Raw genomic sequence first — 11789 nt, 5'->3', positions numbered from 1 at the left:
TTCAGATGATCATAAAATAAATATTAATAGTTCAATAATAATTAAAAAAAATCTCCATTCAGAGAAATACTCATTTTCTATTCTACTGCATCTCTGATATCAGATGCTATACATGTTCACAGATAAAGTGCATATAGGTTATACATACTACGGCTTTAATACAGTGACGTTAACAGAGGAGATTCTACACCAACAGATGAACAGTCAAGAATACAGTCTCAAGAATACAGTCTCACAAAAACGTGTCACAAAAGTACAAATACTTTCCAGACCAATGCATTTTTGAGAGAATAAAAAAATCAGAGCATCCAGAGTAATAACAAGATCATAAAAGCAAAGAAAGATGAGCATTCAGTGGCCAAATATACAAATAAATACCCATTTGATGCCACCTGTCTATCAGTCATAGGGTAAAGTTACATGGTGATGACATATTTCTGATGAAAAGGCAACAGTCCTTTCTTGGAGACAGTTCATTTGAAAAAGCTAAAAGCCAATGTAGGACCACAGCTCATACTGCGTCTGGGTGATCATATATTGTATAATCAATATTTCCAAGGAAAATAAATGGCGATGTATTTGTAAAATCCCAAACATTGTTATGGGAGTTTGTGTTCTGTGTGAATGGAAAAGTGGCATTTTGCACCAGAAAACTTTATATTTCGTTCAGTAGAATTTAATTGAAAGAAAAAAAACAGGGATTCCATGGTCTCTCCTTTCCTCCCCTCTCTCGTGTCCACCAATGGCAGTTGAGAAAGTGACTGTTGCATAAACAACAGCAACATTTTAAATAGGATCAAATACAAAGGGGACCTGGTTTGCAGCATACTTTGGCCTTCATAACATACATAGATATCCACTGGAGGGTATATGCTGATCCTGGTTCAGTTTTCCCACTAATGGTTAAGGTTAGGATTGGGGGAGGGGAAGCTGATCCTACATCTGTACTTAGGGGAAACTTCACTCCAGAGCCACATCCACTCCTCTCTCCTGACTGCAGTCTCCACAAAACCCCTCTACCTCCATCCCCTCTCCCCCTTCCCTCCAATGGGCCTGGCTGCTAGCTGAGAGAATGGGGGGCGATGCTGGAGCAGTCAGTGACCAGCAGGCCCACAGTTGAGCTGCCTGACAGAGACACGGCCACAGCCATGGTACCGGTCCCCGCGAGGCTACTGCTGGGCTCGCCCTGGACCTGGGTGACGGCGTGGGTGCCCATGTGGCCCTGTAGCTGGGTGGGTGTCTTGCACTGCACCCCACACAGTTGGCACAGCAGCACCCCGCCGGCACCGGCCCCGCCGAACATGCCCCGTGTCCCACCGCTCTCCTTCCACTCCTGGCCGTGGTGTTTCTGAGCGTGGACACGCAGGTAGGTGAGGGTGGTGAAGCCTGGAGGGAGATGAGAGGAAGGGAGATGAGAGGGAGGGAGAGCATTGAGAAATAAGAAAAGTTGAGGAACAAAAGATGACGAACAAAAGGTAAGGACATGAGGAATGAGAGAGGGATAACTGTGTAACCACCTCCGTTACACAGGTATTCTACTCTCCTTTCACACATTTAAAATAACATGGAAGTCCACTCACTGCGGTTGCAGAGGTGGCAGGCATGGTGCTGTGATTGGTTGTGGACCCTCATGTGATCGGTGATGTAGGCGGCAGAGAGGAGCTTGCCACAGATGTGGCACGGCACCTTCTCCTCATGGCGAATCAGGTGGGCACGGAGACGGTCCCTCGTGGCGAAGGCAGACGTGCAGGTCTGTGTAGTGCGTGCGTACACGCGCGCACGCACACACACACACACACACACACACACACACACAAAACCATTGGTGTATCTTGGGCATTTGGAAATGTTGCTTTGCCATTATATTTTAGAAGTTAGGCAGATCAATGTCATTACATTGCCTATAAAACAATTCATACAGTGTATACAGAGAACCAAGGGACATACAACAGGAAACAAGGTTGAAAATAGGGAGAAAGAACAAGGCAAGAGTTAAAATGTTGTCCCCCACAAATTATGCAGTTTCGCACTGATAGGTCATTCGGTGCCAGAGGAGTTAAGTTTTTCACAAAATAGTGTAAAATCGATAAAATTGGGTCAAATCCACCATGGCGGACCTTATGGGTCCCTGAGTAAAATGTGATCCTTGTGAGGAAGGACCTATGTACCGAATTTCATGACTTTAGGTCAAACGGGTTGAGGGGCGTGACCTTTCAAAGTTAGCTGGTTATAGTGCCACCATCTGGCCATTCAGTGTAATTTTGTAAATTACTGATCTTTATGGCAAGACCCATCTGAGATATCGCGTGTGACTGACTTACTAACTAACAGACAAACGGACTGAGAGAGATTCATCATGGGGGTCAAAAATACATGCAGAGAGTAGAAAAAGAGAGAGTGATAGAGTTAAAGTGAGTTAGAAAAAAAGAGGATTACCGGGCACTTGAAGGGTCTCTCAGTGGAGTGCACCTGTCTGACGTGACTGTTGAGGTGGTCGGGTCTGGAACAGACAGGAGAAGGGATTAAGACCCCACGTGTGTCTTATCTGTGTCTTATCGGTAATTTCTCGTCGATAGTGCTACCCATGCACTACAGACGTCAATTAGAACTGAATTCTATTAGAACTCCAGACTAGTTTCACAAAAATGTGCATGTACATATACAGTACCAGTCAAAAGTTTGGACACACCTACTAATTGAAGTTTTTTTAAATTTATTTTTTTACTGTTTTCTACATTGTAGAATAATAGTGAAGACAAACTATGAACACATATGGAATCATGTAGTAACCGAAAAAAGTGTTCAACAAATCTATGTATATTTTAGATTCTTCAAAGTAGCCACCCTTTGCCTTGATGACAGCTTTGTACACTCTTGGCATTCTCTCAACCAGCTTCACCTGGAATGCCTTTCCAACAGTCTTGAAGAAGTTCCCACATATGCTGAGCATTTGTTGGCTGCTTTTCCTTGACTCTGCGGTCCAAGTCATCCCAAACCATTGAGGTTGTGTGATTGTAGAGGCCAGGTCATCTGATGCAGCACTGCATCACTCTCCTTCTTGGTCAAATGACCCTTACACAGCCTGGAGGTGTGTTGGGTCATTGTCCTGTTGAAGAACAAATGATAGTGCCACTAAGCACAAACCAGATGGGATGGCGTATCGCTGCAGAATGCTGTGGTAGCCATGCTTGTCAAGTCTGCCTTGAATTCAAATAAATCACAGTGTCACCAGCAAAGCATCCCCACACCATCACACCTCCTCCATGCTTCACGGTGGGAACCACACATTGCGGAGATCATCCGTTCACCTACTCTGCGTCTCACAAAGGCACGGTGGTTGGAACCAAAAATCTCAAATGTGGACTCATCAGATCAAAAGGACAGATTTCCACTGGTCTAATGTCAATTGCTCATGTTTCTTGGCCCAAGCAAGTCTCGTATTCTTATTGGTGTCCTTTAGTAGTGGTTTCTTTGCAGCAATTTGACCACGAAAGCCTGATTCATGCAGTCTCCTCTGAACAGTTGATGTTGAGATGTGTCTGTTACTTGAACTCTGTGAAGCATTTATTTGGGCTGCAATTTCTGAGGATGGTAAATTTAATTTACTTATCCTCTGCAGCAGAGGTAACTCTGGTTCTTCCTTTCCTGTGGCGGTGGTCTTCATGAGAGCCAGTTTCATAACAGCACTTGATGGTTTTTGCGACTGACCTTGAAGAAACTTTCAAAGTTCTTTAAATTTTCCAGTTTGACTGACCTTCATGTCTTAAAGTAATGATGGAATGTCATTTCTTGCCATAATATGGACTTTGTCTTTTACCAAATAGGGCCATCTTCTGTTATACACCCCTACCTTGTAACAAAATAATTGACTGGCTCAAACACATTGAGGAAAGAAATTCCACAAATTAACTTTTAACAAGGCACACTTGTTAATTGAGATGCATTCCAGGTGACTAACTCATGAATCAAATCAAAGTTTATTTGTCACGTGCGCCGAATACAACAGGTGTAGTAGACCTTACAGTGAAATGCTTACTTACATGCTCTAACCAATGGTGAGACAAAAAAGGTGTGTGTGTGTGTGTGTGTAGGTAGGTAAGTAAAGAAATAAAACAGTAAAAAGTCATTTGAAAAAAGAGTAGCAAGGCTATATACCTGTTAGTCAGGCTTATTGAGGTAGTATGTACATGTAGGTATCGTTAAAGTGACTATGCATCTATGATGAACAGAGAGTAGCAGAAGCGTAAAAAGAGGGGTTGGCGGGTGGTGGGACACAATGCAGATAGCCCGGTTAGCCAATGTGCAGGAAGCTGGTTGAGAGAATGCCAAGTGTGCACAGCTGTCAACAATGCAAGGGGTGCTACTGTGAAGAATCTCAAATATATTTTGATTTGTTTAACACTTTTTTGCTTACTACATGATTCCATATGTGTTACTTCATAGTTTTGATGTCTTCACTATTATTATACAATGTAGAAAATAGTAAAAATAAAGAAAAACCCTGGAATGAGTGTCCAAACTTGTGTCTGGAACTGTATGTGCATGTGTGTATACTTGTCTCACAATTGAACCCCCACCCAGTCATACCCCTTCTCACCGTGAGAATCCCTTGGCGCAGTGGGGGCAGACATAAGGTTTCTCCACTCCTCCTTGGTGTGAGCGTACATGGTAGCTCATGCGGTCTTTCCTCTTGAAGCGCTGCTGGCAGATGGGGCAGTGGTAGGGCTTTTCGTCCGAGTGGGAAAGCCGGTGGCGGTTCAGGTGGTACACGTCTCGGAAGGCCTTCCCACAGGCCTCACACGCATGGTTCTTCCTCACCTGGTTGGGGCTAGGGTTGGGTTGAGGCCCCAGGTTCTGGTTCTAGGTTTGATGAGAAGGGACAGTTGGCTAGTGCTGGCTGTGGGGTCAGTGTAGCTACTCTGTTACACTGCACAATAAAGTAGACGAGGAAAGAGAGAAAGGCAAAGGGAGCAACAAATTATTCTTCAATAATTATGACAAAACAGGCACCAACCAACCTGTACCATTGTCCCGGCAACCACAACTGCAGCTTGGAGCACCTGGGGCGCAGCCATGGTGACGGTAGCTGGGGCAATGGACACCGCAACAGGTTGGCCCTCCTGGTTTCCAAGTGGGGAGGGTTGGGGGAGGGATTCTGCGGGAGGAGGATGAGAGGGCAGAGAAAGGTGGAGGAGGGAGAGAGGGATTGTTTGCCGTCCTCCTCCTCCCTTGCTCTCATCCTCCCTCTCTCTGGCTGCTCTGTCCTTCATTTTGATGCCAGTGTGCACCGACTGATGGCGCCGGAGGTTGTAGTTGTTTTTAAACTGCTTGTTACATGTGTTGCAGATGTGTGTCGGCCGGCCAGGCTTGGAGACGGCCTTCTCTAAAGGAGAGAGGGAAGAGAGAGGTGAAAGGGAAAGAGGGAAAACAGAAGTGTGAGAGAAGGTAACTCCTGAAAGGGAACTATTTTACTGCTGCTCTTTAATTATTTGTTACTTTTATTTCTCTTTTTTTTAGGTATTTTACTTAAAACTGCATTGTTGGTTAAGGGCTAGTAAATAAGCATTTCACTGTATGGTCTACATTCAGCGCATGTGACAAATAACATTTGATTTGAAATGTTTTGTAGCCTTTTTGTCCCATTTCAACAGAAGTAAATGAACGTAGCTAGCTTTCGCCAGTTGATGTACCATCAGAGAGCTAGCTTGCCAAAAATAGGTATTATTTTTGCCTCATTCACATTAGACCTGAATCAAACTATGAAACCAGCGGCCAAATGATTGAAGACTGATAATGCAGATTTTTTTTTTGTAGAATGTGAGTTTTATTAGAGTCGGTATAGCAATGTAATGTTATTGATTTGTCAGTTTCCCTAGCTAATTCCCTACTTTTAAAACTGACACCGTAATAAACAGCTCTACAGGCTTCACTGTCATGGTGCACCGTCAGTACAGAACACTATGATCATCATGTCTTAGCAGGATCAGATGGTGATAGCTGTCCCAGTAGGGTCAGACCGCCAGGAAAGACCAGTCTACAGAGCTCAGGTGAATTTTGCAGTATATTAACAACATCAGTGAATGGTACAAAGTTCCATCTTGAGTTGATGGGTAGACCTACAGGAGCTACAGGGCAGCATTTTAAGATTAAGGTTACTGTCTGGGATCTGGGAATAATGGTCATTTCAATTATTGAACCATTATATTATCCAAGAATAGAATCAAAGTATAAATGTACACCAAGGTAATTCAATGTCATGCCTCATCTTAGGAGGATCAGATGGTGACAGGTCTCAGTGGGGTCAGGCAAGCTGGGAAGACCCGTGCGTGACGGAGCTGAGGTGAATTTTAACAGATACAACACTTGATTCTCTATGTGCAGCAAACCCTAGACAAGCCAGAAGCTTCAAAGATCGAAACTGTTTTAAGGCAGTCTGACAAACCTCCAAAGTTGATTTCCAAACTGTAACAAGGGTTGATTGAGGCTTTTCCTGATGACACAAAGCATGTAAAACAAAAATGTGAGAAAGACCTGGTAGAAGATATTGATGATGATGAATGGATACAGATGTGTTTGAATGCACGGTCATGTTCATATCATCTTAGACATAAATTATTGCAGTTTAAGACCATCCATAGAACATACTAGATGCCAGTCTAACTGAATAACATGCACTCAGAAATGTCCTTCCTCAGCAGGATGTGTAAAACACAAAAGGGGACATATCTGCATATGTTATGGTCTTGTGAAGGCTGGCTGAATTCCGGCAGAGTATGTATTTTATCTCAGCATGTCTACAGATTCTCCCTTCTCTCTGTTTTTGTTTGCTTGGAAATGTTGATACTGGAGACTGTTATCAAATGAAACTGTGTAACTAAGCATCTAAGAAATACATTGCCATTAATAAAGTTATTAAAATGTTTCTTTGTTGAATATTTAAAACATGCAGTGAAGCTGCTCAACAACTACATCACATTAGTCATCTAACAGACTCCCATCCAGAGCGACACACAGAAGCAACCAGGGTCAACGTCCTGCTCAAGGGCACGTCGACAGATCTCCCACAAGGTCAAAAACGGGAATCCCAACCAGTGACCCATCAGTAACCGGCCAAAGCTCCCAATTTCCAGTCCACCAGCCCTCCAAGATCCCCCTCCCCCCTCAGTTCCCCAAGAGCTGCCCCTCAACCATTCGAGACCCCCCCCCCAACAGTCCCCAGAGAAAAAAGTATAATAATAATAATAATAATAATAAACACTCCCCACCCCCAAGACCCCCCCCCCCCCATGCACCTGCAACGAACAAAATGAACATAAGACAAAGACAAAGGAAAACAGAAAATAACAATGTAAAAAACAAAAGAAATCAAGGACAACAAAAATCATAACAGCAAAGCCAACTGAATATGTTTGAGTGCATGTATGGCACTATTTATTTAATTATCTATTTATATGTGTGTGTCCATGTGTGCATTTGAATGAGTGTGTGTTCATATGCATGTGTACAAACACCTGCACGTCATTGCTATTCATTGGAAGGTTGGTTATCCACAATGTCACAATGGATGGCAGAAATGTCAAGTTATGTATCACTCAGTCCTGGCCCTAGGGGTCGACCGTCCAGTGGGTTGCCACTCTGGGCTTGGCATAACACACCCAAAACCAATAATGAATGGGTCATATTGGATTGTGTAGAAATTCAGGAAATTAGCTTTAGATGCCCCCGAAAAATATGGGGGAGGACCCCCAGACCCTCCGCCGGGTTTTGCCCCCCCACTTCTAAAACCAAAGTCGTGCCCCTGGTTAAAGTAATGAAATACCAAGAAAATGGTCAAGTTCCTTAAAATGTGCTAAGAATGTTCCAAAGCCAAGCAACTATCCTGCACCATTCCCAGAAAGCTGTGGGATGGTTACATGCAAAATAACCACAGGACAAAAAATATATGGTTCTCAGAACATTATGTGCGTGCTGGGCAGAAACTAGAATCTAGCATTCTTGTACTGCTCTCACCATCACAGACCATCACAGACTCATTTTTAAAATTACATTTCTTTATCTTTTTATCTCTCTCACAACTTCTCTCTTTAGTCCTTCTCTCTCTCTCTCCACCCCTCTCTGTCTGTCACAAACATAAGCAACAGACACAGGGAGTGTGAAAAGGACATTGTTTCCTGAGGTAAGAAATCCTATGGTTCAGGGTGGGGCTGAAGAGATATCGGATTGTGTGTGTTTTCAGCTTTGATATGTAAAAAGAGGACATCAAGGTGCATCCGCTGAGTCTGCAGCAGCTGTGACTCTTGACAACAAGAAAACCTCTCTCTGGCCCTCCACCCACCTCCTATCTAGTTGTTTATTGGGGATTCCATGTGTTTATTGAATTGGAATAATATTGAATAAACATAGTGGTCCTCTGTGGCTCAGTCAGTGGAGCATGTAGCTAGCAACGCCAGGATTCGATTTCCGCTGGGACCACGCAGACACAAAATGTATGTATGTCGCTTTGGTTAAAAGTGTCTCATAAATGGCATATATTATTATTCTAATATTATTATAGACTGTGTAGAATTGATCAATTGAGTAAATTGTACCTGATCCCCCCCCCACCCCACCCTACCCTATTCCAAACACAGTGCACCATTTTAGTAGTGTACTATATAAGGATTGTGCCTTTTGGGACACAAGACCTGCATTCTCACCAGGTAATGGCTCTTCATTCAGGGCGGCTGTGTCCACTGTGGATGGGGGAGGGGCTATATGCTCTGTAGGGGGGCTCTGGGCAGAGCCAGTCATGTCCGGAAGCAGCTCTGATTGGAGGGCTGTCTCAGACTGGGTCTGTGAGAGAGGAGTCTGGAGAAATGAGAGCAATAATTAGCTGCTGAGAACTTGAAAGTCAGTTGTACAACTAAATGCATTCAAATGAAATGTGTCTTCTGAATTTAACCCCTCTGAATCAACATTTACATCTTCCACGCCCAGGGAACAGTGGGTTAACTGCCTTGCTCAGGGGCTCAGGGGCAGAACAACAGATTTTTACCTTGTCAGCTCTGGGATTTGATCCAGCAACCTTTCGGTTACTGGCCCAATGTTACTAACCACTAGGCTACCTGAAATACATCAATGGGGGATCATGCCACCTTTGACCACAGTCACCACACAAGCTCTCTAGGCTACCTGAAATACACATCAATGGGGGATCATGCCACCTTTGACCACAGTCACCACACACACACACACACACAAGCTCTCTCATAAGCAGTACAACAAATCTGTAAGGGGCACAGTTGACAAGCTGTCAGTTTAAAACTTATATGACATCACAAACATAATAAGCATGTGTATGATCCCAGGATCCCAAGTGCATTCACTTCTGCAGCCATAGCACTCTGATGAGAGAGACACTAAACAGAATGTGTATCTATTTCTCTGACACACACACACACACACACACAAAAAAAAAAACTTACCTGAAAGAGAAAATTACTCCAAGAAGAATCCATTTTGAAGCAAGATGATGTCAGATACTTTTATTCCAGGTGTCAAAACTAGAAATATATATCCCGCTGAGACTCGGGGCCAACCAACCATAGGCTGGGGCCAACTGATGAATCACTCCACCTGCTGTAATAGCCTACCTAGTTCCTCTCTGCAGTTTTAAATATCAACAAGGTGAATATTTCTGTGTGGAAGTTTAAATCGCGGTGCATTCAATAAAATCAATTATTATTGAAGATGAATGATCAATTTTGAAAGGCTGTCAGTTATATGCCAATATTATATGACAGTAATGATGTTGAACTAAAATGTTGTTATATGGTGTGGGGACGAAAGGATGCAACATGACTAAAATGCGACAAAATGGTTGATGCATGCTTTTAATGATGCATTTACAATGCAATTTACATTGTATATTTATATTATAGCCCAAGGAAAAATTATATTCTCAAATCGATGCATAAATTAGGTTATTGAAAATAAGGAAAAATATATCAAAAGTAATAATAAGTCCGCAGTTGTTTGTGAATGCGTGGAGGAAGAGTCATTTATTTATTTCGATAGCTCCGAGAGGCCAAAGCGGTGGTGGATTCCAAAGCCTCGGTGTTGCGTAAAATCGTGTCCCTAGCTAGAGAGTCCCTGATCGGCCGCAATCCAACCTTCGCCTCGGCTTTTCAAACGAGAGGATGACATCTTTCTTTTTTTCTATTTCTCTCTCCCTCCCACCCTCGCTGTCTTTCTTCCTTTTATTTATTTTTTTAAATATCTTCCCTCTCCCCTCTCTATCTATCCCCCGCCGCCGTGTCCCCTGTTTAAAGGGAAAGTATTTTGTGTAGCCTATGCACCCTCCTCTCTGTTCTTGTCTCCTCCGTGGCGTAAGCTGTTTTCAATAGACCCGTGCATCCGCCTTCTTGCCTCCGTCAGTTCGGCCGACAGAAATACCTATTTTATCAACAACTAGTAATGCAATAGAATTGCCCAACTCCAAACTTACATATCACAACATCCTTATAGTGAGATAATATTGAGAATACCCAACTAGCTGACATCAAGAGAAACGTATGAGCGCAATAAAACAAGATCACACGCATCTTAAAGGTAAATACACGCTGCAGGTGCAACAGCTTCATAGCAATAGGAATATATACAGTTGAAGTCGGAAGTTTACATACACCTTAGCCAAATACATTTACACTTAGTTTCACAATTCCTGACATTTAATCCTAGTAAAAATTACCCATTTTAGGTCAGTTAGGATCACCACTGTATTTTAAGAATGTGAAATGTCAGAATAATAGTAGAGAGAATGACTTATTTCAACTTTTATTTCTTTCATCACATTCCCAGTGGGTCAGAAGTGTACATACACTCTCAATTAGTATTTGGTAGCATTGCCTTTAAATTGTTTAACTTGAGTCAAACGTTTCGGGTAGCCTTCCACAAGCGTCCCACAATAAATTGGGTGAATTTTGGTCCATTCCTCCTGATAGAGTTGGTGTAACTGAGTCAGGTGTGTAGGCCTCCATGCTCGCACACACTTTTTCAGTTCTGCCGATAAATGTTCTATAGGATTAAGGTCAGGGCTTTGTGATGGCCACTCCAATACCTTGACTGTGTTGTCCTTAAGCCATTTTGACACAACTTTGGAAGTATGCTTGGGGTCATTGTCCATTTGGAAGACCCATTTGAGACCAAGCTTCAACTTCCTGACTGATGTCTTGAGATGTTGCTTCAATATATCCACAATTTTCCTACCTCATGTAGCCATCTATTTTGTGAAGTGCACCAGTCCCTCCTGCAGCAAAGCACCCCCACAACATGATGCTGCCACCCCTGTGCTTCACGGTTGGGATGGTGTTCTTGGGCTTGCACGCCTCCCCCTTTTTCCTCCAAACATAACGATGGTCATTATGGCCAAACAATTCTATTTTTGTTTCATCAGACCAGAGGACATTTCTCCAAAAAATACAAATCTTTGTCCCCATGTGCAGCTGCAAACTGTAGTCTGGCTTTTTTATGGCAGTTTTGGAGCAGTGGCTTCTTCCTTTCTGAGCGGCCTTTCAGGTTATATCGATATAGGACTCGTTTTACTGTGGATACAGATAATTTTGTACCCGTTTCCTCCAGCATCTTCACAAGGTCCTTTTCTGTTGATCTGGGATTGATTTGAACTTTTCGCACCAAAGTACGTTCATCTCTAGAAGACAGAACGCGTCTCCTTCCTGAGCGGTATAACGGCTACGTGGTCCCATGGTGTTTATACTTGCATATATTTTTTGGTACAGATGAACGTGGTA

The 11789-nt window shown here is 43.1% G+C and overlaps 1 protein-coding gene across 2 annotated transcripts; it reads right to left on the bottom strand.

Annotated features, from left to right (window-relative positions):
* Positions 1 to 73: 73 nt before the first annotated feature.
* Positions 74 to 10590, bottom strand: LOC110521874 (myc-associated zinc finger protein). 2 transcript variants are annotated; one of them, XM_036968650.1, is made up of 8 exons: positions 9465 to 10590; positions 8697 to 8847; positions 6443 to 6490; positions 5019 to 5383; positions 4598 to 4860; positions 2437 to 2500; positions 1581 to 1752; positions 74 to 1386 (listed from the first exon to the last, which is right to left on the bottom strand). In XM_036968650.1, the coding sequence occupies exons 1-8, from the start codon at positions 9495 to 9497 to the stop codon at positions 1061 to 1063; spliced, it is 1422 nt and encodes a 473-aa protein (XP_036824545.1). In that variant the 5' UTR covers positions 9498 to 10590; the 3' UTR covers positions 74 to 1060. The 2 variants fall into 2 exon arrangements, with proteins under 2 accessions (XP_036824545.1, XP_021455480.1); XM_021599805.2 differs by lacking the exon at positions 6443 to 6490 and having other exon boundaries at positions 77 to 1386; positions 9465 to 10588.
* Between the last annotated feature and the right edge of the window lie 1199 nt (positions 10591 to 11789).

This window comes from Oncorhynchus mykiss, chromosome 30 (genome assembly GCF_013265735.2).
Source record: "Oncorhynchus mykiss isolate Arlee chromosome 30, USDA_OmykA_1.1, whole genome shotgun sequence".
Lineage (NCBI taxonomy): Eukaryota > Metazoa > Chordata > Actinopteri > Salmoniformes > Salmonidae > Oncorhynchus > Oncorhynchus mykiss.
This window is presented reverse-complemented; position numbering and strand designations above follow the sequence as displayed.

What these genes read in the sequence shown, in the direction of transcription:
- LOC110521874 (XM_036968650.1), bottom strand. Translation starts at nt 9,497, where the DNA reads ATGGATTCTTCTTGGAGTAATTTTCTCTTTCAG. An exon ending in TTTGGAAATCAACTTTGGAG is followed by an intron (nt 5,384 to 6,442) that starts GTTTGTCAGACT and finishes TCTCTCCTTTAG; the next exon opens with AGAAGGCCGTCTCCAAGCCT. An exon ending in CTGCCACCTCTGCAACCGCA is followed by an intron (nt 1,387 to 1,580) that starts GTGAGTGGACTT and finishes ATCTCCCTCCAG; the next exon opens with GCTTCACCACCCTCACCTAC.